Source organism: Trifolium pratense, linkage group LG7, assembly GCF_020283565.1.
Source record: "Trifolium pratense cultivar HEN17-A07 linkage group LG7, ARS_RC_1.1, whole genome shotgun sequence".
NCBI lineage: Eukaryota > Viridiplantae > Streptophyta > Magnoliopsida > Fabales > Fabaceae > Trifolium > Trifolium pratense.
Genome location: NC_060065.1, coordinates 20,204,760 through 20,232,679, shown reverse-complemented (window position 1 = coordinate 20,232,679; position 27,920 = coordinate 20,204,760). Strand labels below are relative to the sequence as shown.

At 33.0% G+C, this 27,920-nt stretch overlaps 4 protein-coding genes across 4 annotated transcripts; 3 read left to right on the top strand and 1 right to left on the bottom strand.

Annotated features, from left to right (window-relative positions):
* The first annotated feature begins 256 nt into the window (after positions 1 to 256).
* Positions 257 to 3,607, top strand: LOC123897651 (cytochrome P450 704C1-like). Its single transcript, XM_045948367.1, has 5 exons — positions 257 to 887; positions 1,670 to 1,954; positions 2,390 to 2,731; positions 2,865 to 3,065; positions 3,154 to 3,607. Exons 1-5 carry the CDS (start codon positions 363 to 365, stop codon positions 3,334 to 3,336), a joined length of 1,536 nt encoding a protein of 511 aa, XP_045804323.1. The 5' UTR covers positions 257 to 362; the 3' UTR covers positions 3,337 to 3,607.
* Positions 3,608 to 4,491: 884 nt separating this feature from the next.
* Positions 4,492 to 8,975, top strand: LOC123897650 (cytochrome P450 704C1-like). The gene is made up of 5 exons (XM_045948366.1): positions 4,492 to 5,020; positions 5,493 to 5,780; positions 6,302 to 6,643; positions 7,720 to 7,920; positions 8,654 to 8,975. Exons 1-5 carry the CDS (start codon positions 4,493 to 4,495, stop codon positions 8,843 to 8,845), a joined length of 1,551 nt encoding a protein of 516 aa, XP_045804322.1. The 5' UTR covers position 4,492; the 3' UTR covers positions 8,846 to 8,975.
* Positions 8,976 to 14,142: 5,167 nt separating this feature from the next.
* LOC123897649 (zinc finger CCCH domain-containing protein 48-like) lies at positions 14,143 to 16,980 on the bottom strand. The gene is made up of 7 exons (XM_045948365.1): positions 16,796 to 16,980; positions 15,842 to 16,585; positions 15,624 to 15,725; positions 15,307 to 15,462; positions 14,835 to 15,014; positions 14,617 to 14,714; positions 14,143 to 14,525 (listed from the first exon to the last, which is right to left on the bottom strand). The coding sequence occupies exons 2-7, from the start codon at positions 16,574 to 16,576 to the stop codon at positions 14,381 to 14,383; spliced, it is 1,416 nt and encodes a 471-aa protein (XP_045804321.1). The 5' UTR covers positions 16,577 to 16,585; positions 16,796 to 16,980; the 3' UTR covers positions 14,143 to 14,380.
* Positions 16,981 to 23,685: 6,705 nt separating this feature from the next.
* LOC123900118 (cytochrome P450 704C1-like) lies at positions 23,686 to 27,036 on the top strand. The gene is made up of 5 exons (XM_045951442.1): positions 23,686 to 24,316; positions 25,099 to 25,383; positions 25,819 to 26,160; positions 26,294 to 26,494; positions 26,583 to 27,036. The coding sequence occupies exons 1-5, from the start codon at positions 23,792 to 23,794 to the stop codon at positions 26,763 to 26,765; spliced, it is 1,536 nt and encodes a 511-aa protein (XP_045807398.1). The 5' UTR covers positions 23,686 to 23,791; the 3' UTR covers positions 26,766 to 27,036.
* Positions 27,037 to 27,920: the final 884 nt, after the last annotated feature.

The following is a 27,920-nucleotide window of genomic DNA, read 5'->3' as shown; positions in this document are numbered from 1 at the left end:
TGAGTAATTCAAAGAAGTGATATTTGGGTTTTTTTTTTTTTTTGTTTATAACCTCTAGTTTCTAGGGAAAAGGGGCCCGAGTAGTCCAGTTATATTTGTGTTTTGTAAACTAGAAATCAGACCAGCATCCTGTCCAATCAAAGCTAAGAACCTCTTATACACAAAATTGGGGGACAAACTGAAAAACAGTAGAAAACTTCATTATATAGGAGTATTAAATTATTATATATTGAAAACTTCAACAATATTTAATAGAGGTCAAGAATCCAAACTTTTTTTGGAGCATCCTATTTATAAAACTTAAAAGCCACTTTTTCTATGATCAAAATTCACATACCCTCTAAACAAAAACAGAACAAAAAATGGATATTTTGTTGTATACCCTGTTGACTTTCATAGCCTTCTCATTTCTAGCAATTTTCCTAACAATATGTTTCATCATGATCACAATTTTCAAAGGAAAATTCATAGGGGACCCAAAATATGCACCTGTTAAAGGCACAGTGTTCAACCAACTTTTCTACTTCAAAAAACTCCATGATTATCATACTCAAATGGCAAAAACTTATCCAACTTTGAGGCTTCTTGCTCCAAATCAAAGTGAGTTGTATACCATAGATGTGAGAAATATTGAATATATATTGAAAACAAATTTTGATAAATACTCTAAAGGTAAGTATAATCAAGATATCATAACTGATCTTTTTGGTGAGGGGATTTTTGCCGTTGATGGTGATAAGTGGAAGCAGCAGAGGAAAATTGCTAGCTATGAATTCTCCACAAGAGTTCTTAGAGATTTTAGTTGTTCTGTTTTTAGAAAGAATGCTGCCAAATTGGTCAAAGTTATATCAGAATTTTCTCATGAAGGACTTGTTTTTGATATGCAAGTAAGTAGTTTTATTTTCCTTAGTATTCAATTTTTTGTTAAAGTTGTTGTTGAGGAAGCTTTCTTTAAGAGTTGTGTTATTTTTGAGTAAGAAGTTTTTCCCTATAAAATTATCAAATTTTGTTTTTGTTTTAATAAGGATAATAAAATAATTTTTAAAATTTTGAAAAATAATGGGACTAAAATTTTGTATGGTGAGAATTGTTTCTTTTTTATAAACACAAACCTGATAGTATGAGGTGCGATAGCAAGTGGCTCAATGGATTTTGGAGACACTCTAATACTATGTTAGAATGAAAAGTTTGGTCTAACTCAGCACTACAAAAGTAGCTTGTAAAGTGACAATCTCATCTTCTTTATAAACTCTAGTTAGGCCTTATCTTTAATCAATGTGGGACATGGTTTTTCGAATATGTGAGATGACCTGAATACGTGTTTATAAAGAAGAGACAATCCTCACCTTACAAGCCGATTTTGTAAGGTTGAGTTAGACCTAACTTTCAATTCCAAAATGGTATCAGAGTCTGATTTCGGTTCACCCACCATTTATTTGAAAAACCAGATCAGACATTACTTAAAGTTAAAGTCTGACCATAATTTATAAAGAGTGGCATCTCTCACCTTACAAACTCAGTTTTATAGGGTTGAGTTAGGGCCCGATTCTAAGAATATTTAGTATAGGAGTTACTTTAACAAATTTTCTCTTGAGTTGTTAACATTATATGTATCATGTAATCTTATAATTCAAATCATGATGTACAAATTTTTTTCTTCTTTTGTTAGGACTTACAAATGAGATGTGCATTGGACTCAATATTCAAGGTTGGGTTTGGAACAGAATTGAATTGCCTAGAAGGATCAAGCAAAGAGGGAACTGAATTCATGAAGGCCTTTGATGAATCAAATGCTTTAATATATTGGCGATATGTTGATCCAATTTGGAGCATTAAGAGGTTTCTTAACATTGGTGGTGAGGCTAAGCTTAAGCGCAATGTGAAATTAATAGATGAATTTGTGAATGGAGTCATAAACACCAAAAAGGAACAGTTGGCACTTCAACAAGATTATGTGAGTTCATCAATTCCTTATGTTTCCCGCCCTTTAGTATAGTTTATTTTTCATTGGAATAAACATTAGTATATTGTAAACTAAGACATTAGGCTCAAGTGATTAGTGAGCTTCCCCTAGGACGGATTGTTCGGGAGAACCCGAGTTCGATTCCTGGTGGAAACAATTATTGGCCAGACTTTCCTAACCTCGCGGCCGAACTCTGTATTACTGGACCCTTTTCCCCTGGGAACCACACGACAAATGCCACAAAAAAAATAAAATTGTATACGGTAACTTTTGTAAAAAAAATAAAATTATACTGTAACTTAGTGCAGAAGGTACAAATAAGACTTGGGTTGTATTTATCATGTTAATGATAATCAATCTTGTAAATTGTGGTTGCAATCAAATGTGAAGAATATTGAAGTCAAATGTGATTGCTATGTTTTTCAGAATGTTAAAGAAGACATACTATCAAGATTTTTAATGGAGAGCAAGAAAGGCCAAACAACTATAAGTGATAAGTATTTGAGGGATATAATTCTTAACTTTATGATAGCTGGCAAAGACACCACTGCAAACACTCTTTCATGGTTCTTCTACTTGCTATGCAAGAACCCTCTTGTAGAAGACAAGATTGTGCAAGAAATAAAAGATGTCACTTGTATCAATGAAAGTGAACTTAGCAACATAGATGAGTTTGTTGCTAATTTAACAGATGTCATCCTTGATAAAATGCATTATCTTCATGCAGCATTGACTGAGACATTGAGATTGTACCCTGTACTCCCTTTGGTATATACCTTCTATGAATTTCTTCATGTGACTATCTAATTATCTCTCCATTTTAAAATGCACCTGCATAAACAACATTACATGTTAAATTTTGATTATCATTTTGTGTCTTGTTATGATACTACTTTTCAAGGATGGTAGAACTGCAGATGAGCCTGATGTTCTTCCTGATGGGTACAAAGTGGAAAAGGGTGACGGAGTGTACTACTTGGCCTATGCTATGGGTCGAATGTCATCCATTTGGGGGGAAGATGCTGAGGAATTCCGTCCTGAACGATGGATTAACAACGGAATTTTCCAACCCGAATCACCATTCAAATTTGTAGCATTCCATGTAATTTGCACCTTTATTTTCCTTTGAATTTGCTTTATATTTGTTATGATACATTATGGTGTATAAGTTTCCAAATGTTTGATTGTAGGCTGGACCTCGTATGTGCTTAGGGAAGGACTTTGCATACAGACAAATGAAAATAGTAGCAATGGCTATTCTTCATTTCTTCAAATTTAAATTGGCAAATGGAATAGAAAATGTGACGTATAAGGTCATGTTTACCCTTCACTTGGACAAGGGCCTCCCTCTCAATGCAATTCCAAGGTCATGATCACTCATGAGTGAGGTGACATGTGAAGTAAAGCAAATAAATATGCATAGCATTTCTAGTGTTTTAGCTTTTGGTGTATAATAAAGAGATTAATTTCATTCTAAATAAAGATAATGATAATGATTTTCTTTATAGCTATATGGATCATTGGCTCTGCCATGTTTTCTAGTGTAAGTAAACTTTCCTAAGGCATTTTATGAATTGTTACATACATGTTTCCTATTCTTATTTTTGACACTAAGATACTTAATAGATAACTCGTTACCATTCATCCTGCGAGTTTAACTTAGTTAGTAGGAATATCACATTATATATGTACGAATCGGAGTTCGAACCCCATATACTCCATTAATTCACCTTAAAGGTGGGATTTCCATCCACTATACTTGACCAAAAATAAGATACATCATTACGATCGTTGCGTTAGGCATTCATTTGAAGAATGAATTTGAGAAACATTTTACAAAATATGGAACTAAATTGAAATATTCATGATACAAGGGACCAAAACAGGAACATTTTAATAGTTTATTAATAGTTTATCCATAATAATCAAATTATTTTAGATAAACTAAGAGTATATAGGCATCAAGGATTGAATAAACATCTCAACACACTAATACTATAGTACGGAATGCATATTTTCATCTATTTTGAGTGACTCATATTTGTTTAAAATGGTCATGACAACAGTAGATTATCATATCACTTGAGTGACATATCCAAAGTTTAGACTTAATTTTGTTTAAAATCTCATTTAAAAATGGTGGGATAAATTCCTAAGACCTAGCTCAATTGTCAATGTGAAAGATAAACTGAACATTTTTCGTACTTACCTGAATTCAAACTTACAATCTCCTTTTGTGTTTGTGTGTTTTCAAATCATAAATAAAACAAGAGACAAAAATTGTAGTTAATCATATTTTTTGAAACATGTGTTCCAGAATCTATGCAAGATTAGTGTCAAACTTCAACAACTTCATATAAAACTCTCTTCACCAAAAAATATTCATAAGCATGCAGCACGTGAGATATATATTAATTAATGTCCACTTAATTAAACAACATTAAAAAGCTCAGATCTCATGATCAAACACAAGTTAATTTTTATATATACTCACACTAACTTAGACACAAACTCACTAAAAAAATTAAGATGTTGAACATGTTGTTCTTAATCATGTTTTATTTCACCTCGATTTTATTTCTATGTTTTTTCCTTTTTTTCTCAATTCTAACACTCACAACATTCATAGGACAATCCATAGGAAACCCAAAATATCCACCAGTAAAAGGAACAATCTTTAACCAAATAATCAACTTCAAAACACTCTTTCATTACCTAACAAAAATATCTCAAACCAATCCAACTTTTAGGCTTCTTGCGCCTAAAAAAAGCAAGATTTACACATGTGACACAAGAAATGTTGAGCACATACTCAAAACACAATTCCATAAATATTCCAAAGGGAAGTTTAACCATGATACTATTTTTGATCTTTTTGGTGATGGGATTTTTGCTGTTGATGATGATAAATGGAGACATCAAAGGAAGCTTGCTAGTGTTGAGTTTTCTACTAGAGTTCTTAGAGATTTTAGTTGCAATGTTTTTAGAAGGAATGCTGATAAGTTGGTTAGAGTTGTTTTGGGGTTTTCTAATGCTGGATTGGTCTTTGATATACAAGTAAGTTTGTCTAATCAATTTAATGGTGGCTTATATACTTGCTAATTAGAATTTGTTTACATTTAAAAATATTCCAAGTTGAACTAAGACATTACGCTCAAGGGGTTAATGAGATTCCTCTAGGACAAACAAAGTAGAAGACATGGGTATTTTAATGAATTCGTAGGGTGTTCCGCTACCTAAGTAGCGGATATGGGTATTTTTTTAAATTCGTAGGGTGCACGAGAAAATTAGTAGAATGACAAAAAAAAAATCACATGAATTATGAGATTTAGACTACTTTTGGACTTTTCTAACCCAACCTAAAAAAAAAGTTGAAAAAGTTCAAATCTTATGTATGGACTACTTTGATCATATTTGACCCAATTTCAAGATATGGGGTGCTCAAATAACAACATATGCCTAGGAATGAACATCTATGAAATAAAGTAGGAAAGCCAAAAATTACTATAATTTTAATTTATTTTTGTAGGATATATTAATGAAATGCACTTTGGACTCCATATTCAAAGTTGGGTTTGGAGTGGAGTTGCATTGTTTGGAGAGATCAAGCAAAGAGGCAAATGTTTTCATGGAAGCTTTTAATGATTCAAATGCTTTTGTATTCAAACGCTATTTGGACCCCTTTTGGAAATTGAAAAGGGTTCTTAATTTTGGATCAGAGGCTTCCCTTAAGAAGAACATAGAAACAATTGATGATTTTGTGCACAGTCTAATCGAGACCAAAAGGAATCTTCTATCCTTGCAAAAGGATAATTTTGTAAGTTCAACAACTTCCATCATGTGTGATTTATATGGATTCTATATATTCAATGTTTAGGTACATGTCACATTTGTACGACATCTAAACGATACACATAAGACATCTCAGAAACATCCGATTTTGGCCTACTAACTTTCACAAACATCTGATTTTGGCCTCCTAACTTTCATAATAGAACTTTTGTTCCACTGATTTTGACCAAGTTAATGCACATGTCGCCATGTCTTGCCACACATGCTGACTTGACATATTAGTCACTGTCCATGCAGCAAAACATGCATACGTGACATATGAGTCAATGTCAACGTGTGTGTTGACTTGATCAAAATCAGTGGGGGTCGGCCACTTATAAAATGGCTTAAAGTTAAGGGGCCAAAAATGTTATTATAAAAGCTAGGAAGTCAAAATCGCAAGTTTGTAAAATTTAGGGGGGCGAAAATATAATTTAAACAAATTTATTTATGCATTGCCCAATCTCTTGGTAACAAAAATGTTTGTGGTGGTTAATTTCTTACCAGAGTGATAAAGAGGACATACTTTCAAGGTTTTTGCTAGAAAGTGAAAAGGACCCTTCAAATATGACTGATAAATATTTGAGAGATATAATTCTAAACGTTATGATTGCTGGAAAAGACACAAGTGCCAACACTTTGTCATGGTTCTTCTACATGCTTTGCAAGAACCCTCTTATACAAGAAAAAGTGGCACAAGAAGTGATAAATATTACTTCTACTATGCAAGAAAGTCAAGTCAATTTAGATGAATTTGTGACCAATATTACTGATGCTACCCTTGATAAAATGCATTACCTTCATGCTGCATTAACAGAGACATTGAGGCTATATCCTGCTGTTCCAATGGTGAGTTCTAAAAATCTAATTGAAAAAACCATCAATTTCTATGAAACACGGTCACAAACACGGACATGACACTGACATGTTGACACTAATAATATTTTGAGAAAATGACATAATTCAATGCAATCATGTGTTAGTTTTGTGTTGGTGTGTCAGACACCAACACATTACACGTGTTAAACACTGGAACACGCTAAATCCGAAAAGTGTCCATACATCATAGAAAAATTTCGTAGTCCAATTAAGTCCAAAGCATTTTGAATATAGAAGTACATGAATTTAGAGCTCTTGACTTCTTTTTTATCATAATTATTTATGTATTTACATAAACTAGTCCTATTAAAATTATTATGTCCATTGAGATGGATCAAGTCAACCCTGCAATTATCGCAATTTATTTATTTTTTGACGAAGCAATATTTGCAATTAAAACTGTCTTTTTTTTAATCGAATCACTAATTTAGTCCTTCAAAATGCAGGTGTCACATAATTTATTTTTCAAAATTAATAAAATTTTAAAATGATATTTGAAATTGCAATTTTTTTATTATATTACAGTTTTTTTAAGGAATAAAATGACTGACCAAAAGAAAAATTAATACAATAAAATATTTTCTAATATATACTACCTCCGTCTCTAATTATAAGACTTTGTTCGACAAAAATGTACTATTCATTTACCTTGTTTTGACCGTATTTTTTCAATAATATATAAATGTAAATATTAGCATATAAGATCTTGTTCAATTTGTTTTGATGAGTATTTTTAAAAATTAAATTTTTATAATTTTTACTAATAGACAATTAAAGATATTAGTGATCAAAATTGTGATCAAACAGAGTCTTATAATTAGGGATAGAGGTATTACTTCATATTAGAATTTCATTAATTTATAGATTAAATTGTTCACGTTTACAATACAAAGAACTAAATTAGTGATTCACTCAATATAAAAATTAGGCTTAAATGCAGTTTTACCTCCCCTATTTTGAATAAAAATCAGAATTTTATCCCCTATTTTAAAATCCGAAATTTTATATATCCCCTATTTTATTTTATTTTTTTGTTGTGATACAAGAATGGTAGGACAGCAGAAGAACATGACATCCTTCCTGATGGCTACATAGTAAATAAGGGAGAAACAGTGTACTACTTGTCCTATGCTATGGGCAGAATGCCTTACATTTGGGGGGATGATGCTGAAGAATTTATACCTGAAAGATGGCTCAAAGATGGAATCTTTCAACCTGAATCTTCATTCAAATTCATAGCTTTTCATGTAAGTGTCACTATTCTTTCAACCTAAGATTAATTCTTATAATTTGAGTAAATATATATGATCTATTTTTCCTTGAAATTGTAGATATGTATCAATCTAGTTATCCACCTTGCCAATATTTCAAAATTATATTTGAATTATAAAATGTTATAAAGGTTTGGGCCTATTTGGATAAACAACCCATATGTTATCAATTAGAATTTGGAAGGCCTATACTCAACTATAAAAGTTAGCTTAAGAGTTGAGGTTTGCACTACACTTATAAAGACTATCTATGTCATATCTCTAGCCCATGTGGGACTTCTAACATTATCTATATTGGAGAACTTATGAAAACAAGTTGAAATAATTTTATAAAATTCTCATAAGTTGTTTTCATAAGCTATATTGGAGAAATTATAAAAATAAGCTGAAATAATCTTACTAAATTGTCATAAGCTATTTTCGGAAGTTCTTTCAAAGAGTCACAACACTTATATCAATAAATAATGTTAAATAAGTCAATCCAAACAGTCCACTTGTCTCTTTATCTCAATATTTTGTTTTGTCAAATATATCTATGAATACCAATAAATGAACGAATTTAATTAAAATTTTACAATTTTGAGAACCATTTTAAAATACCGATAATATAAAGAATTAAATTAATACAATTTTACAATTTCAAAGACTAATTTCTAATTATTCTTTTACCACTTCTTGAGTGAGATTTAAATATTTGACATATTTGCAGGCTGGTCCACGTATCTGCTTAGGAAAGGATTTTGCATATAGGCAGATGAAAATAGTATCAATGGCACTTATTCGATTCTTTCGGTTTAAATTGGCAAATGAAACAAATGATGTGACATATAGAACTATGTTCACTCTTCACATTGACAAAGGCCTCCCTCTATATGCAGTTCCAAGGTGTGATGTATCTTGAATATTGAAAGTGGTGTATTTGGAAGTGCTTGGCATTTCTGAAATTTTGTTTTTGTGGATCACTATTATTTTGCTTCTTAATTGATGATGTAATATATTTTTGAGATCAATAGAGATTTTTAGTTGGTTCAGTAGTGATTGACACTAAACTTGATAGGGAGGACCACAATTCGATCTCCTACAACTGCAACCGGGAGGGAATTGAAATTACTTGATGCTAAAATTGACCCCCTAAACCAGATTAAACTAATGATAAATGTAAAAAAAAAAAAAAAATAGAGATTTTTTATCCGAGTTTTTAGACTTCTATATATTTCACAACGTTTAAAATTTTCCACCCTTCGTGGACAAAAAAAAAACATTTCCACCCTTTATCATTCAATATTTCAATGTTGAGTTCTTTTTGTTGTTGATATGACAATATCATTCATGACGTGACAAGCTTATTTTTTGGCGTGGCAAATCATGTTCGATGTTCTAAATTCGATGAGGTAGTGTGAGGGGGAAAGGAAAAAGCTTTTGCTTAAAGGTGAAAAACTTTTTGGAAAAATCAGAGTATATACTCCAAAGTTTTTTTTAGATATTCACATAATATTATTGTTATATCTTTTAGGTTAAAGTAAAATCATCATTTTCTCTTATTTATCATTTTTGGTATTATGTGTTAATGATCAAATAACATAGTTATTGTGAGGTTTCCTATGAACTTAACTCGGTTGGTAGGGAAATTGATACACTCACAAGAACACGTAATAAAAAGAGTACTCATAGAGACTATAATGAGTAACATGTACTCCTAAGATCATAGATTTTATCTATAACACAAGTTTTAAAACCATTTTCCAAACATACATTTGTCATGTGAAATCCTTCTTTTTAAAAGCAAACTATAGGTTGTAAAAGTCTCTCCTCCACCGTCACCATTCTCACAACGGTCGTCAATTGCTCTAGGTAACCATACATTCAACCACCCGCACACCCCCAAACGCACGGTTTGCGCAATACGCCCTCATAGATGATAGAAGATCGACGTACTGACTTCGCCTATCAGTTCTTCACCAATACCTTGGAATATTCAACAAGAACATCTACCTTCTATGATAGTAATCACAATCAACAACAATACATAGGAAAATGATCACAAACCTACACTATAAACTACTAACACCTTGACATGGCCACACTATGAATATAAACAACAACAAGAACATACAAAAAAGAACAAACAAAAAATAAACAAAAGACTTTTATTTGATAATATGTACTATTACAAACTTGGCATGATGATTTTACAAAGCCAAATGAGGGCTATATATAGCCACTAAGTCACCAAAAAACGTACATAAGATCAACATAACTACTCATTGCTGCCATAAAAATTGAAATATAAAGATCAAAAACTGACAAATGTTGAGTGCAGGGCAGCCGTGGCAATATTTTTAGACACTAGGATTGCATTTTCTGGCTCTGTCACGGCAGTGTGAGGGCTTGGTCTTAAGTATCTTGATCTTTGGTTTTCCACTTAAATTAAAATGTAACGGCAAGGCAAGGAATGCCTTAATGCACAAAATAAACATCATCAACTTCATTTTCCACATTTTATATTAAGGGACCGGGGTTCGAATTCCGGACACCCCACTTATCCACCTTAAAAGTGAAATTTTAAGCTACTAGACTATCTAAAAAAATAGTTATTGTGAGATAGAGAGTCATCAATCTTTTTTAATATTCAAAAAGCAATTTTATAATATTCATATATAAAATCTAGGCATTCATTAGAGAATTAACTTTTCTTAATATGTGAAAATAACAAAATAAATTTTACTCTTTCTGACGTTAAATATGAGAATAGAGTTGATAAAAAGGTGTACTTAAATATAAGTTATTTTTTAAATTTTGTTGTTTTTGGTCAAGTAGTTTATTGCTTAGAAATTTTACCCCTAAGATGGATAAGTGGGATAGCTGAAGTTTGAACCCTGACCCCCCTGCATACTAAATGCAATGTCTCTACCAACTGAACTAAGTTCACGAAACTATTTTTTAAATTATTAGATACATTTATTAGTTTTTCTTTCAAATAAATCTCTAATTAACATCACTAAGTGTTCTGATAAACAATGAAGAAAGACCAATTAGGCACATCATAGATAAAAAATATACACATTAACTATATTATAAATTTTCTTAATAAAAGTGAAGTATACTTTATATTTTATTTTTGATCAAGTAATTTAATAGTTAGAAATTTTACCCTTAAAATAAATAAGTGGAGTGTCTAATATATTTGAACCTCCGCCTTTACGCATATAATTCAATAATTATATTTTGGGAAAATAATTAAAAAGGGGAAAAGGTACGTCTCCATGAACATTGATAAGTTAGTAGGAACATTGCATGTTATATATGTATGACCGATGTTCGAACCTCGGTATTCACGGTTGTTATTGATTTTAAAAGGTAAAATTTTAGCCATTAAAATATAAAAAGAAAAAGGTAGGCAGAATGACACACTCATTTATTAATGAGAAATGTTACGTTGACAACCATTTTAGAACAATCTAATGGACAATCCCTCTTACAACTTCATTTTAGTTTTTTTTAATAATTTTGCTTGTTCATTGGTTGTAAAAAATATTATTCAAATAACACACCTCTTAATTAATGTAACCCTGTGAATCGAATGATTGTTTGGCTGGTCTATGATTTGCATTTTGGTAGTTAGTATTATCACATCACTTATCACTTATACTGTTAATGTTATACAATGTGTTGGTCTCCATATTCATTCACCGTCACTATTTTCCTAATAAACCACTAAATTTATTTTTGGGTGAAATGAGTAGCTCAACTAATTAAACTAATTGAATTAAAGGTTAAGAAGCATGAAATTCAAGATTCAAGTTCCGGTAAAGGAGAAGATTGCTTATAAAAAAAAAAAAATTTCTTTTACGTCTCTTAATTTTTTTTTTTAACTATGCCTCTTTTAATATTAAATTAGTATCCGTCAAATGTTTTTTAATTTGGTTTCTCCATGAATATATTTTTTACTTAGTGTCAAATAATTCTAGATGTTAATCTCCTTTTTATCAAAATAGACTTAAAGTTTCGTTTGCCCTTGCTTATTTTCGACTTTTTTTTCTTCTTTTTAAAAGTAGTAAAAAATTGTGTTTGACCCAACTTCTCCTTATTTTCTACTTCGGCTCTGTTTGGATTGATGTTATAGAATGGAACAAAACAGAATGAAACATAATAGAAAGGAGTGGAACGGAATGAAACAAAAATTTCGTTCCATTAATGTTTGGATATTTAGTGATAGAATGAGAAAAATTACCACTCCATCGTTTGGAAAGTGAGCGGAATGAAAAAGTTATAATATTTTTATTTCAATTTTACCTTTATTTAAAAACATTAAACTATAACTAATTAAATGATTGAATTCAACCGATTAATGAATTACTCTAATAACCAAAAGGTTAAACACGAAAAAACACTAAATCATAAATCTATATATAAATTTTTGTGTTAATTTATAAGTTTTTAATAGCTAAAATTGTATCCTCATAAACTGTTGTTTATAAAGTACCTTAATAAGTTAGTTTGTATAAGTTATTTTACATAAATTAAAAAAAAAAACATTCCAAACTTATTTATTAGACAATATCAATCCAAACTGTGGCAATATCAAATTTTGTATTAATTAACTTGCCAGGACCAAAATGTGGTAAAAACTTAACAAAAACAAAGTTAATTACTCCTTCCTCCTAAATCTTTGGTCCTTTTATCATTTTAGTTTTGTCTCAAATCTCCAGTCCTCTTAAGAAACCAATGCACAATTAGCTAGTGATACTTTATCATTTGTACCCTCACTAAAGCTAAAACATTAATTAAATATATTTTTTCTTTCTTAATAAAGTAAGAGTAAAAATGACATAACTTATCAATGAAGATTTTCATTTTACTTATAGTTTTTCATTGCACTTTGTATGTGTTCCTATGCTGGTGGAAGCCTTTTAGTTTCATGTCTAAGACAAAAGATACGAAGAATGGTGACTTTATCAAATATGGAACTATGCATGTGGAGACATAATTGAAACAACAGAGGATTTTAACATCAAATATTGCATAGGAATTGGTGGTTATGGTAGTGTCTACAAAGCAAAGCTACATAGTGGTAGATAGTTGCATTGAAGAAACTCCACAAAGATAAGGCATAGAAGTATTTTGAAGCTATTTTGAAGCAGTGGTAAACATGCATCTATACAAATAGAATTTTGAAGATATATAGAAGTTTTTATTAGTACTTTGACAAAGATAAGGCATAGAGATGTGAGAACCGAAAATGTTCTGTTGAACTCAGAAATGTAAGCTTGTCTTTATGACTTCGGCATAGCCAGACTTCGCCAAATCAAACAGTACTTGCAGGCTCTTGTGGATATCTTGCATCAGGTGAGCTTTTTCTTATGCAAGTTGTTGAAATTCCACCTTAATCTTAGTCCGTGATCGAAACTCCGCCTTAACTGTAGTCCGCTCCCTGTCACGTTAATTTCTGCTGCCTTTGCTGTAACCTTCAGAACCATTAATGTGTCAGTTAGGTCAAAAGGGTGGACTAGCCTCACATTGCTTGCAACTATTACCAAAGTCGTGATTATATTACTCTGGCAATCCTCATTGAACAATTTGATTTTGTAGCGTCCATATAGGCTTGACCTATTCTAAGCTCCGTTAATTTAAATTCCATAAATCCGTTAATTTAATTGAAGGGATATGCAACGTCCAACATGTAACAATTTTCGACACCGATACAACACCCATCGGTAAAATATCATTCAATGACTTTCATTTTCTCAAATTATTATCAATATCTTCGGTGCGTTTGTGTTTGCTTTAACTATTGCTTCATATATTATAACTAGTCTTATATTACCTACAATGAGAATAAGGGAAATGAATTGTATTGATTGATTTGATTAAAATTAAAATACATGGTCTTGAATTTATACAATTTTTTTTGTTGATGAAATTTTTGAATTTTTACTATTTACATTAGCCGCTTGAGAGATAATTAACCAGTCTGCAACTAAGATACAGCTACCAATAACTCACTACCTGACAGTCATTAATTGTAACAATTAAAAGCTTCCAATTAGTTATTGTTTAGATAATGTGGTATCCCTCAAACAACTGCTCCAATTGATAAAAGCTTTCAATTAAAAGCAAATATACAGAGATAACTTTCACTACACTTCTTTGTTAAAGCAGGAGAGAATAACATAGGTTAGAAAGAATGAAAACTTGAAGTAGCATATAAAAGAGAAGTGGAATTGGAATGTTGTATTCAATATATATACATTTTTTTACAATCAATTAATCAATGACCATGGAATAATAAATTGACTTGTGTCACTAACTATACAAATGTTTATGATTCTATCTTAACTCTAGTGTTGTATAAATGATCATATACTCCTGCCTGCCTAAAAGAATCACTCATATCACATCAACAGAGGAGTTGATGCTCATGACTCAAAAGAGGATGCTATGCTGCTTCTACTTTGGCTTCTTCCGACCATTTTGAGACAGTCACCAAACCAGTTCCATCTCCAGTGAAGATCAGTCCACCAGGACCTTTCTCGATTGATCTAACTTCTTGTCGAGCAAATAGTCTACCCCTCTCTGTAAAACTTTAAATCGTAAAAGCAGACAACGTCAGGTCAGAAGCAAAATTAAGTTTACACAAAGTCACAACAATAAAATGGTTGCAAGTTTACTTACGATGGTAGTTCATACAGACGAACTGAATTGTCTCGGCAAGAGCAAAACAGTATAGTCTTATCTTCTGCATCAGTCATCGCATTAAGTGCAACAATGCCCTGTAATCAAAATAAATAACAGCTTATGTGACCATGACAAAACAAATACCAGCTTGTTTCCTAGAAATGAAAGAGAGAAACAAATGATATTTGACGAAAATAAAAAATTTATGCACTTACGTTTTCCACATTGTGCGAATATGCCACTTGCAAAGTTTTCTCTTGACTTTCAGCCCAGACCTTAATAGTGCAGTCCAATGAACTTGATAGTAAGAAGTTGCCCCAACAAATAAGGGATGTGACTGTGTCAGTATGCCCATTGAGTGTCATTTTACACTCAAATGTGTCAAGATCCCAAACCTGCATGAAACAATAATAAATTACTATCTCAATCAATAATATGTAGCTAACATAGGGGAACAGTAGACCGCCAAAGATATACAATGACGAAAACAGATAAAGACATTGGCATTTCTATTACAGGATTACAGCATTACACAAGAGAAAGACAAATAATATTTAGCAAAATCTAGATCAGTATCAAGAACTAGACATCAGACAACTCTATTAATTTATATATAGGTTCTTAAAAAATACAAAAATTTGAAAGAAAAAGAAAACAGTGAAACCTCCAAGATAACAATAAAAATACCTTAATACTGTGGTCCATGGATCCCGAGAAAAGCCTCTTGTTGGGGCATCCGACAGTAAGGCAAACAACAGATTTAGAGTGGCCAAGTAGTGATGCAACCAGTTTAAAAGGGGAATTGGCTTCAGAGCTGCCCTTCCATGCAGAAATTACACCATCCTGCGGTTAAAGTAATGAAATTATAGATAAATTGATCGATTATAGAAAATAACTGTTACAAAAGTAAGAGAACAAAAAAAGCATTCCGTTTCTAAATACAGATTATAATGTTTGATTTATTCATTCAGATAACAACCATTAAAAAATGTGTCAGTAGTTACCTCTGCACCAGCTAAAAGTGTATCTTTGCCAACAGTCATGGCAAGGACTCGCCCATTAGGCACTTCAAGAGTATACCCTGAACCATTCTGAATATTCCATGCCTTCACAAAAACCACAATTACATAATCAGCTTAAATGTATTGCTCCAATATAAAAGACAAGAATGCACAATGAAAAAAATCTAGTCTTGGACTAAAATAAGAACAAAAACGCTTACCTTGACAATATTTGATAGACCAACAAAAATCCAAGGGCCCTGGCTGATTAAAGAGTTGACTTCATCACCAAGATTGGTCACATTAGCACACTGAGCAGTATGACAGTCCCATATCCGAACTGTGCCATCAGTACTTCCAGAGAAAAGTTTGTTGGTCCCAACTGGAAGTGTAATTCCTGTGACAAGTTTCTTGTGTCCTTCAAGATTTGTTACTGCTGATAACCGATCACCAGAAAACCAAGAATGCATATCCCGACATTTATCACCGTGCACACAGTTTCCGTTGATCCAATATTTGCATAATTCTGTCGATAAAATAGCTGACGAACTCTGAGAAACTTCGACAACTGCTGTCGATAAAATAGGTGACGAACTCTCAGCAGTTTCGACAACTTCTGTCGATGAAGTATGTGATGAAGTCTGAGAAACTTCTCCGACAACTTGTGTCGATATGGTAGGCGATGAAGTCTGAGAAGGCTCAACAAGTGGTGTCTTAGAAATACAATCTCCACTATTCCTAATCCAAACCGTGGCTGCACGCTTAGTAAGTGAATTTTCTTCAGACTCAGACTCAGAACATCGCTTCCTTCCTCCATTACAATTGACGGTCTTGGTGACTATAGGAGGTTTGCTGTGAAGAAACCTACAAGGGTTTCGATTGCATCTCCCATTCAACCAGTAATAACATGTTGTGGGGATAATTCGTCGATCAATTCTTGTCCATTTAGTGACCATGATTATACACTGCATAGAATATATCATATATTATTATCATCAATCAATCAATCAATAACATTCCAATACCAAAAAATGAAACCCTAAAATAAAAACCCTAAAATTGCACCTACAAGTAACGGAGAGAGTGAAGAAGAGAAAACCCTAATCGCGTTACCTAAGTGAACGAACACACAGAGAGAGAGAAGAGTGAAGAAGAGAAAACCCTAATTGCGTTACCTGAGTGAACGAACAGAGAGAGAGGCGCGAAGTGGAGAGGCGCGAAGCGAAGATTGAAGCGAAGTGAAAAGAGAGATGATTGATAGAGCGAAGATATAATCGTTGAATGAATTAAATACAAATGACTAAGAACAATGTTGAAGTGTTTTTGAGTAATTTATATGCAGTGTCTTGTCTTAATTCGTACGCTATCGCGGCGGTTGTTTCTATGGGCTTGTATTTATGAGCCCAATTTTAACTATAATAACTTTTAGGGTTAAATTCTTTTTTTTTGTCTTTATAAAATAGGATTTTTTAAATTTATCCTTTAATTTTTTTTATTTTTTTTATTTTTAGTCCTTGTAAAATTATCCTAAATTTTTAATAAATTTATCCTTTAATGTCATGTTGGTTATTTACTATTTTCATTGTTATATGATTGTAAAAGTGATTTTTCTATAAGTTATGATGTTGTAGTTCCTTTTTTTTTTTTGACTAAGATGCTGTAGTTCCATTTATTTTATGCTAAATTGGACAATTGATCCCTTAACTTATTTATTGTTTTCATTTTGGTCGAATAACTAATTAACGATACAAATTGATCTTTAACTTTAATTTTGTTTATCAAAACAAAACCAGCTCAAAAGAGAACCACCATACGACGAGGATGCATAAGCAGCCACAGCAGAGCACAAAACCCAAACTGAAACCCAAGCGCAAGAAGCAGCAACATAATCTAATGCAAAACAACTGGATCACAAAGCATAAGCCATGAACGCGATCTAAAAGGAAAACACCGCGATGCGATAGAACAAGGTGACAAAAAAAGCTTAAACAAGACGCAGAGCTGGAAACAACTTCTAAGAACAACTAAATCGAAAACAAAACGCACAAAGGCGGGGTGTAAAGGGCTAAAGTTGCGGCAACGCGAAAAGTTTTGGAGGGAGAAAATGAAGCTCTGCGGTGGTTCTGTTGTGAATGTAAGGGAAGATAAGTCCAACATAGAACAACTCTGGTGCCCATAACATCCAATCTTTTCAAACAATCTTAGGCCAAACAGGACCAACCCAACATATGTGAAATGACAACCGACCGACTAACCATAATCAGACACTTATGGGTCTCTATCGACACATCAATTGGTAGTGCGAATAGATTGAACATGTACATGAACTCCAGGGTACGTGGTTCGATTCCCACGAAAGGTAAAAATTCTATAGAGAGTGAAGTAGAGAATATTGTGAGGTGCAGTGTCGGGTCACCTACTATATAAGAGAAGACGTCTAGGCTGTTTGATGATGATTTTCTTTTCTTTTTTTTAAAATTTTCTTTTCTTCTGTATTATGGGCTACGGTGGGAATCTTCAGATTTAAAGGAATTTTGAATTTGGATCTTGGTAGTTTATTGTTTGATTTTGATTCTAATTTTATTTCAAGATTTTAGTTTTTTCTTTCTTTCTTTGATTTTTTTGAGTTGAAAGTGAGAAAGGTGATGGAGAATCATGTGTAGATGATGAAAGTAGAAGGATGTGAAAAATACAGAAGCTTGTTGGTAGATAGAGATGAGATGGGGTTGATGATGTCGTGGAAGAGGGAAAGAAAGGGAGATCAGATAGGGTTGTTGTTGTTTTTTATTTGATTCAGGATGTGAGAGATAAAGATGGGTTGTTGTTGAAGATGAAGATAATGGATCACTAGGTTTGAAGAAGATGAAAGATGATTTGATGAACTTTGAGTGAAGATGATGAAGATGAAAGAGAGTTTTGGGTTAAAATATTTTTTATTTTATAAAAATTAGTTTTTTTAAAATAATCAAATAATATATTTATCTATATGTCAATAATTAAATTAATTAAAAATGAATTAAAATCCACTTAAGCATGCCATGTCATCAAAAAATTAGGATTCGATGTCCAGTTGGCCATCAGGGGGTAAACGATGGAATCTTCATATTGCAGGGGGTAATCCAAAAAAAATATTTTGTAGGGGGTAAAACAAAACTGACATATTTTGCAGGGAGTAAAAACTTATTTACCCTTTTTTTCCATAATATTTTCATTCATGGGGGGCAGATGTTGGACTCCAGTCAAATAAAATTGTCATTCGCAAAATAAGGTGTGAACAATAATCGCATCCTAGAATGCAAGGAGGTTCTTTTGGTAATTTCAGGGGTCATGTGAGGATTTCTAAGGAACGCGAAAAGTAAATCTTTCAAAATTTTAAGGCACTATAATAATAGTTATATATTTTTAATATTTATAAAATATCAAATGTTTTTTTAGTACAAGGTCATTGGAAATTCCTTACTGTGTCTTTTTTTATAACTAATTTTAGTTTTAGTCATTTCTTTTTGGGTTACATAGTTTTAGTTATTTTAATCATTGATTATGATGCCTTTTTGGATGTTGTATACTATGATAAAGTTTTTTTTTATGTGGATTGCCTTTAAACTTAATTTTTTCCCCTCATGATCTTAGCTCCGTTTCTTATCTAATCTTTCTTCGTATCCATATCTCTATACTACAAGAATAAGAACATTTTGCAACGTTGTATATAAAAAAAAGAACATTTTGCAGCTCTTCTCATTGCATTCATTTTTATAATAGTTAAGAAGCCCCACATCGGTTGTGAGATGACCTCGACAAGTGTTTATAAGAAACTGACAATCATCACGTTACAAGCTGATTTTGTAAGGATGAGTTAGACCCAATACTCAATTCTAAGATGGTATCAGAGCCACTCTCTGATCCGTTGGGCCACCTATTATCAGGTTTCCGCTATCGGGCCACCCACCGTTTATATCTACGCACCAAGCCCAATAGTGCTGGGCGTGAGGGGTGTGTTAAGAAGTCCCACATCGATTGTGAAATTGCCTTGACAAGTGTTTATAAGAAACTGACAATCCTCACGTTACAAGCTGGTTTTGTAAGGATGAGTTAGACCCAATACTCAATTCTAAGATGGTATCAGAGCCTCTCTCCGATCCGTTGGGCCACCTGTTATCAGGTTTCCGCTATCGGGCCACCCACCGTTTATATCTACGCACCAAGCCCAATAGTGTTGGGCGTGAGGGGTGTGTTAAGAAGTCCCACATCGATTGTGAAATTGCCTCGACAAGTGTTTATAAGAAACTGACAATCCTCACGTTACAAGCTGGTTTTGTAAGGATGAGTTAGACCCAATACTCAATTCTAAGATGGTATCAGAGCCTCTCTCCGATCCGTTGGGCCACCTGTTATCAGGTTTCCGCTATCGGGCCACCCACCGTTTATGTCTACGCACCAAGCCCAATAGTGCTGGGCGTGAGGGGTGTGTTAAGAAGTCCCACATTGATTGTGAAATTGCCTTGACAAGTGTTTATAAGCAAGTGACAATCCTCACCTTATAAGCCGATTTTGTAAGGATGAGTTAGGCTCAATTAATTTAATTTATTATGAGTACATTGTTATTTAATTTATTTAATTACAAATTCTATATGAATATTATTTGGCCGTTTGATTATTTATAAATATAAATAATAACATAGAGATGCTTTCAAATACACCATGTTTGAGCTTTGGAATGTTCCCACTCCAGATGCTCAACTTGTCTTGTCTCATTTCGATGAAAATTATATATACAATACTCAAATAATAATAATAATGAGAAATTAATTAATACACTAACATCCACTAAACTATAATATTTAAATGGAAAATTACACTCACCTCCCATGAGGTTTCTTTAAACAACACATACACCCCCCTCTGTTTTTAAAGTAGACACTAACCTCCCCTAAGATTTTCAAAATAGTAAAAAACCTACCTTGTCAACATAACAGCAACTTAACACCGTTAGTTTGTCAAATACATGCTCTAGTTCTCCATTCTGCACAAATTCTGGGTTAAGTTTATCACATTCTGCTTTCCATTTTGCATCCCAAAAATCTGAAACATGAACAAAAAAAAAAAAGAAGAAGAAGTGAAAATAGAGTAAATAAAAGGCATCAACCATTGTTAAAAAAAAGAGGCATCGATCAACAACCATAAGAATGAACAGTTGTCGGAACATGATGTGAAATTGAAGGAAGAAACTTGGTAGAGTATAAACACAAGCTATCAACTAAGTGAAGTGTGAATTTGAAAAAAGGAATTTTAAGTCCCACATTGGAGGGAACACAACACTTAGTAGTGTTTATATAATGAAAAATTGCACCTTGGGGTGTGCCCCAAGGGGTACCTAGTTTTGTAAACAGGTGATCACGCACTCCTTGTCGAATATCACACACTCGTCGCCGTCTGGCCGGGCTTGAGCTTGGTGATATATTAATTTTTTAAGAAAAAGAAAAAAATTTATTGTTCTTTAAGTGCGTGAGCTTTGATTTTCGCACATGTTAATTGTGCGTGAGACCAAGTCATCGATGCTGTGTCAGCGATCCGTTGCTCAGGCAAAATCTGTTCCTAAATATCTGGTCACGTTTTGATCAATTTTGAAATTCAACTAATTCCTAAAATTTAGAAAATCAGTTCCCCACTATCTCAATTCGGGTATTATAAATAGCAGCCTTGTTCATTGTTATTCATCGGTTCATACAAGTCTCTAATTACTATTTTTTCCTTATCTCTGCTTGGTTTCTTTCACGAATTTTTTTTCTTTCTTTGTTGTTTCATCGAGTTGATACTCTTGTATCAATTATTGAATTGATTCATCGAATCAATAGAGAAGGGTGTATCTCTGCTCGAATTCTACGGTGCAGTAGCAATTCGGTATTTAAATTTGTAAAGGCTGTTTTACCCTGGAGACTTCACGGTTGATAGTCTACTCTACACAATTTTGAGTAGTACCGTGAAACGTCATAAAGAAAGCATATTCACCCGCGACTCAGCTGATAATATTTTACAGTAGTAGCTTTTTCGAAATTTTTAAAATAATAAAAAAAAAAACAACAACAGCAACAGAAAAACGATACCGAGAGCGCGGCAACAATGAATTAGACGAAAACACGGTGTTACCGATGGCAGCACAACGAGAGCAAACCAGATGCAAACAACGTTACCGAGAACAACAGGAACGAGAACGAAATTGACGATGATGAAGGATACATAGAGGTTTATGCCATGCTTTCATGGTGAGAACAAAGCATCATGAACATATTTTCTTAGAGGAAATCGAAGGTCAAAAGAAATTAAGGATAAGAGGCGTGAAACATGAGTTGGGTTTAGTTTCTGAAGGCAATTTAACGGATTTTAATGGAGGGGAGGTTTGTGTCATGTGAGAAAATAGAGGGGGTATTAGTTACATATTGATCAAGTTCAAGGGAGGTATTAGAATTTGGGAGACCTATACTCAACCACAAAAGCTAGCTTGAGGTTTGCACTACACTTACAAGCTGGAACGTGGGATCAACAACAACGGGTGGCCTAAATATGGGAGGTCTCCACAACAAACAACAAATGGATCTAGGATAGACTTTGATACCATATTAGAATTTGAGAGGCATATACTCAACCACAATCTTAGAAATGAGTATTGGGCCTAACTCATCCTTACAAAACCGGCAATCTTAGAAATGAGTATTGGGCCTAACTCATCCTTACAAAACCGGCTTGTAAGGTGAGGATTGCCTCTAGGATATAAATATTTAGTCAGATCAGCTCTCAACCGATGTGGGACTCTTAACCAAGGTTGTCAGAACCGGACCGGTCATCGAACCGGCAAGCTCACCGGTTCAAGGTTCAATTGGTCGGACCGGGTTCAATCGGGGTCGAACCGTTTTTAATTAAATATATATTATAATTAATATATAAATAAAAATATATGAATAATTGCTCAATATTTCATAATTTCACACATTAAAAATATAAAATATCACAAGTCAAAATAAAATAAAATTTATAATTCAAACCAAATGAAAAATAGATGAAAAACAAAAATCTTTCTTATTCCTACGACGTCGTTGTTTTGTTTCATTTTTTTTAAAAAAAAAAAAAAGTTAAAACGACGTTGTTTTGCCCTATTTGGGCTTGGTGCGTGGATATAAACGGTGGGTGGCCCGATAGCGGAAACCCAATAGTTTATAAACACTTAGTCAGACCATCTCTCAACCGATGTGAGACTTCTTAACACACCCCCTCGCGTCCAGCACTATTGGGCTTGGTACGCGGATATAAATGGTAGGTGGCCCGATATCGGGTGGCCTAACGGATCTTGGAGAGGCTCTGATACCATCTTAGAATTGAGTATTGGGCCTAACTCAATCTTACAAAACCAGTTTCTAAGACACCACTTGTTGAGCCTTCTCAGACTTCATCGCCTACCATATCGACACAAGTTGTCGGAGAAGTTTCTCAGACTTCATCACATACTTCATCGACAGAAGTTGTCGAAACTGCTGAGAGTTCGTCACCTATTTTATCGACAGCAGTTGTCGAAGTTTCTCAGAGTTCGTCAGCTATTTTATCGACAGAATTATGCAAATATTGGATCAACGGAAACTGTGTGCACGGTGATAAATGTCGGGATATGCATTCTTGGTTTTCTGGTGATCGGTTATCAGCAGTAACAAATCTTGAAGGACACAAGAAACTTGTCACAGGAATTACACTTCCAGTTGGGACCAACAAACTTTTCTCTGGAAGTACTGATGGCACAGTTCGGATATGGGACTGTCATACTGCTGAGTAATTCAAAGAAGTGATATTTGGGTTTTTTTTTTTTTTTGTTTATAACCTCTAGTTTCTAGGGAAAAGGGGCCCGAGTAGTCCAGTTATATTTGTGTTTTGTAAACTAGAAATCAGACCAGCATCCTGTCCAATCAAAGCTAAGAACCTCTTATACACAAAATTGGGGGACAAACTGAAAAACAGTAGAAAACTTCATTATATAGGAGTATTAAATTATTATATATTGAAAACTTCAACAATATTTAATAGAGGTCAAGAATCCAAACTTTTTTTGGAGCATCCTATTTATAAAACTTAAAAGCCACTTTTTCTATGATCAAAATTCACATACCCTCTAAACAAAAACAGAACAAAAAATGGATATTTTGTTGTATACCCTGTTGACTTTCATAGCCTTCTCATTTCTAGCAATTTTCCTAACAATATGTTTCATCATGATCACAATTTTCAAAGGAAAATTCATAGGGGACCCAAAATATGCACCTGTTAAAGGCACAGTGTTCAACCAACTTTTCTACTTCAAAAAACTCCATGATTATCATACTCAAATGGCAAAAACTTATCCAACTTTGAGGCTTCTTGCTCCAAATCAAAGTGAGTTGTATACCATAGATGTGAGAAATATTGAATATATATTGAAAACAAATTTTGATAAATACTCTAAAGGTAAGTATAATCAAGATATCATAACTGATCTTTTTGGTGAGGGGATTTTTGCCGTTGATGGTGATAAGTGGAAGCAGCAGAGGAAAATTGCTAGCTATGAATTCTCCACAAGAGTTCTTAGAGATTTTAGTTGTTCTGTTTTTAGAAAGAATGCTGCCAAATTGGTCAAAGTTATATCAGAATTTTCTCATGAAGGACTTGTTTTTGATATGCAAGTAAGTAGTTTTATTTTCCTTAGTATTCAATTTTTTGTTAAAGTTGTTGTTGAGGAAGCTTTCTTTAAGAGTTGTGTTATTTTTGAGTAAGAAGTTTTTCCCTATAAAATTATCAAATTTTGTTTTTGTTTTAATAAGGATAATAAAATAATTTTTAAAATTTTGAAAAATAATGGGACTAAAATTTTGTATGGTGAGAATTGTTTCTTTTTTATAAACACAAACCTGATAGTATGAGGTGCGATAGCAAGTGGCTCAATGGATTTTGGAGACACTCTAATACTATGTTAGAATGAAAAGTTTGGTCTAACTCAGCACTACAAAAGTAGCTTGTAAAGTGACAATCTCATCTTCTTTATAAACTCTAGTTAGGCCTTATCTTTAATCAATGTGGGACATGGTTTTTCGAATATGTGAGATGACCTGAATACGTGTTTATAAAGAAGAGACAATCCTCACCTTACAAGCCGATTTTGTAAGGTTGAGTTAGACCTAACTTTCAATTCCAAAATGGTATCAGAGTCTGATTTCGGTTCACCCACCATTTATTTGAAAAACCAGATCAGACATTACTTAAAGTTAAAGTCTGACCATAATTTATAAAGAGTGGCATCTCTCACCTTACAAACTCAGTTTTATAGGGTTGAGTTAGGGCCCGATTCTAAGAATATTTAGTATAGGAGTTACTTTAACAAATTTTCTCTTGAGTTGTTAACATTATATGTATCATGTAATCTTATAATTCAAATCATGATGTACAAATTTTTTTCTTCTTTTGTTAGGACTTACAAATGAGATGTGCATTGGACTCAATATTCAAGGTTGGGTTTGGAACAGAATTGAATTGCCTAGAAGGATCAAGCAAAGAGGGAACTGAATTCATGAAGGCCTTTGATGAATCAAATGCTTTAATATATTGGCGATATGTTGATCCAATTTGGAGCATTAAGAGGTTTCTTAACATTGGTGGTGAGGCTAAGCTTAAGCGCAATGTGAAATTAATAGATGAATTTGTGAATGGAGTCATAAACACCAAAAAGGAACAGTTGGCACTTCAACAAGATTATGTGAGTTCATCAATTCCTTATGTTTCCCGCCCTTTAGTATAGTTTATTTTTCATTGGAATAAACATTAGTATATTGTAAACTAAGACATTAGGCTCAAGTGATTAGTGAGCTTCCCCTAGGACGGATTGTTCGGGAGAACCCGAGTTCGATTCCTGGTGGAAACAATTATTGGCCAGACTTTCCTAACCTCGCGGCCGAACTCTGTATTACTGGACCCTTTTCCCCTGGGAACCACACGACAAATGCCACAAAAAAAATAAAATTGTATACGGTAACTTTTGTAAAAAAAATAAAATTATACTGTAACTTAGTGCAGAAGGTACAAATAAGACTTGGGTTGTATTTATCATGTTAATGATAATCAATCTTGTAAATTGTGGTTGCAATCAAATGTGAAGAATATTGAAGTCAAATGTGATTGCTATGTTTTTCAGAATGTTAAAGAAGACATACTATCAAGATTTTTAATGGAGAGCAAGAAAGGCCAAACAACTATAAGTGATAAGTATTTGAGGGATATAATTCTTAACTTTATGATAGCTGGCAAAGACACCACTGCAAACACTCTTTCATGGTTCTTCTACTTGCTATGCAAGAACCCTCTTGTAGAAGACAAGATTGTGCAAGAAATAAAAGATGTCACTTGTATCAATGAAAGTGAACTTAGCAACATAGATGAGTTTGTTGCTAATTTAACAGATGTCATCCTTGATAAAATGCATTATCTTCATGCAGCATTGACTGAGACATTGAGATTGTACCCTGTACTCCCTTTGGTATATACCTTCTATGAATTTCTTCATGTGACTATCTAATTATCTCTCCATTTTAAAATGCACCTGCATAAACAACATTACATGTTAAATTTTGATTATCATTTTGTGTCTTGTTATGATACTACTTTTCAAGGATGGTAGAACTGCAGATGAGCCTGATGTTCTTCCTGATGGGTACAAAGTGGAAAAGGGTGACGGAGTGTACTACTTGGCCTATGCTATGGGTCGAATGTCATCCATTTGGGGGGAAGATGCTGAGGAATTCCGTCCTGAACGATGGATTAACAACGGAATTTTCCAACCCGAATCACCATTCAAATTTGTAGCATTCCATGTAATTTGCACCTTTATTTTCCTTTGAATTTGCTTTATATTTGTTATGATACATTATGGTGTATAAGTTTCCAAATGTTTGATTGTAGGCTGGACCTCGTATGTGCTTAGGGAAGGACTTTGCATACAGACAAATGAAAATAGTAGCAATGGCTATTCTTCATTTCTTCAAATTTAAATTGGCAAATGGAATAGAAAATGTGACGTATAAGGTCATGTTTACCCTTCACTTGGACAAGGGCCTCCCTCTCAATGCAATTCCAAGGTCATGATCACTCATGAGTGAGGTGACATGTGAAGTAAAGCAAATAAATATGCATAGCATTTCTAGTGTTTTAGCTTTTGGTGTATAATAAAGAGATTAATTTCATTCTAAATAAAGATAATGATAATGATTTTCTTTATAGCTATATGGATCATTGGCTCTGCCATGTTTTCTAGTGTAAGTAAACTTTCCTAAGGCATTTTATGAATTGTTACATACATGTTTCCTATTCTTATTTTTGACACTAAGATACTTAATAGATAACTCGTTACCATTCATCCTGCGAGTTTAACTTAGTTAGTAGGAATATCACATTATATATGTACGAATCGGAGTTCGAACCCCATATACTCCATTAATTCACCTTAAAGGTGGGATTTCCATCCACTATACTTGACCAAAAATAAGATACATCATTACGATCGTTGCGTTAGGCATTCATTTGAAGAATGAATTTGAGAAACATTTTACAAAATATGGAACTAAATTGAAATATTCATGATACAAGGGACCAAAACAGGAACATTTTAATAGTTTATTAATAGTTTATCCATAATAATCAAATTATTTTAGATAAACTAAGAGTATATAGGCATCAAGGATTGAATAAACATCTCAACACACTAATACTATAGTACGGAATGCATATTTTCATCTATTTTGAGTGACTCATATTTGTTTAAAATGGTCATGACAACAGTAGATTATCATATCACTTGAGTGACATATCCAAAGTTTAGACTTAATTTTGTTTAAAATCTCATTTAAAAATGGTGGGATAAATTCCTAAGACCTAGCTCAATTGTCAATGTGAAAGATAAACTGAACATTTTTCGTACTTACCTGAATTCAAACTTACAATCTCCTTTTGTGTTTGTGTGTTTTCAAATCATAAATAAAACAAGAGACAAAAATTGTAGTTAATCATATTTTTTGAAACATGTGTTCCAGAATCTATGCAAGATTAGTGTCAAACTTCAACAACTTCATATAAAACTCTCTTCACCAAAAAATATTCATAAGCATGCAGCACGTGAGATATATATTAATTAATGTCCACTTAATTAAACAACATTAAAAAGCTCAGATCTCATGATCAAACACAAGTTAATTTTTATATATACTCACACTAACTTAGACACAAACTCACTAAAAAAATTAA

What these genes read in the sequence shown, in the direction of transcription:
- LOC123897651 (XM_045948367.1), top strand. Translation starts at nt 363, where the DNA reads ATGGATATTTTGTTGTATACCCTGTTGACTTTCATAGCCTTCTCATTT. An exon ending in TGGCACTTCAACAAGATTAT is followed by an intron (nt 1,955 to 2,389) that starts GTGAGTTCATCA and finishes TATGTTTTTCAG; the next exon opens with AATGTTAAAGAAGACATACT. An exon ending in TGTACCCTGTACTCCCTTTG is followed by an intron (nt 2,732 to 2,864) that starts GTATATACCTTC and finishes CTACTTTTCAAG; the next exon opens with GATGGTAGAACTGCAGATGA.
- LOC123897650 (XM_045948366.1), top strand. Translation starts at nt 4,493, where the DNA reads ATGTTGAACATGTTGTTCTTAATCATGTTTTATTTCACCTCGATTTTA. An exon ending in CCTTGCAAAAGGATAATTTT is followed by an intron (nt 5,781 to 6,301) that starts GTAAGTTCAACA and finishes ATTTCTTACCAG; the next exon opens with AGTGATAAAGAGGACATACT. An exon ending in TATATCCTGCTGTTCCAATG is followed by an intron (nt 6,644 to 7,719) that starts GTGAGTTCTAAA and finishes TTGTGATACAAG; the next exon opens with AATGGTAGGACAGCAGAAGA.
- LOC123897649 (XM_045948365.1), bottom strand. Translation starts at nt 16,576, where the DNA reads ATGGTCACTAAATGGACAAGAATTGATCGACGAATTATCCCCACAACA. An exon ending in CACTTTTAGCTGGTGCAGAG is followed by an intron (nt 15,463 to 15,623) that starts GTAACTACTGAC and finishes CTTTAACCGCAG; the next exon opens with GATGGTGTAATTTCTGCATG. An exon ending in ATTCGCACAATGTGGAAAAC is followed by an intron (nt 14,715 to 14,834) that starts GTAAGTGCATAA and finishes TTTTGATTACAG; the next exon opens with GGCATTGTTGCACTTAATGC.
- LOC123900118 (XM_045951442.1), top strand. Translation starts at nt 23,792, where the DNA reads ATGGATATTTTGTTGTATACCCTGTTGACTTTCATAGCCTTCTCATTT. An exon ending in GACTTGTTTTTGATATGCAA is followed by an intron (nt 24,317 to 25,098) that starts GTAAGTAGTTTT and finishes TTCTTTTGTTAG; the next exon opens with GACTTACAAATGAGATGTGC. An exon ending in TGGCACTTCAACAAGATTAT is followed by an intron (nt 25,384 to 25,818) that starts GTGAGTTCATCA and finishes TATGTTTTTCAG; the next exon opens with AATGTTAAAGAAGACATACT.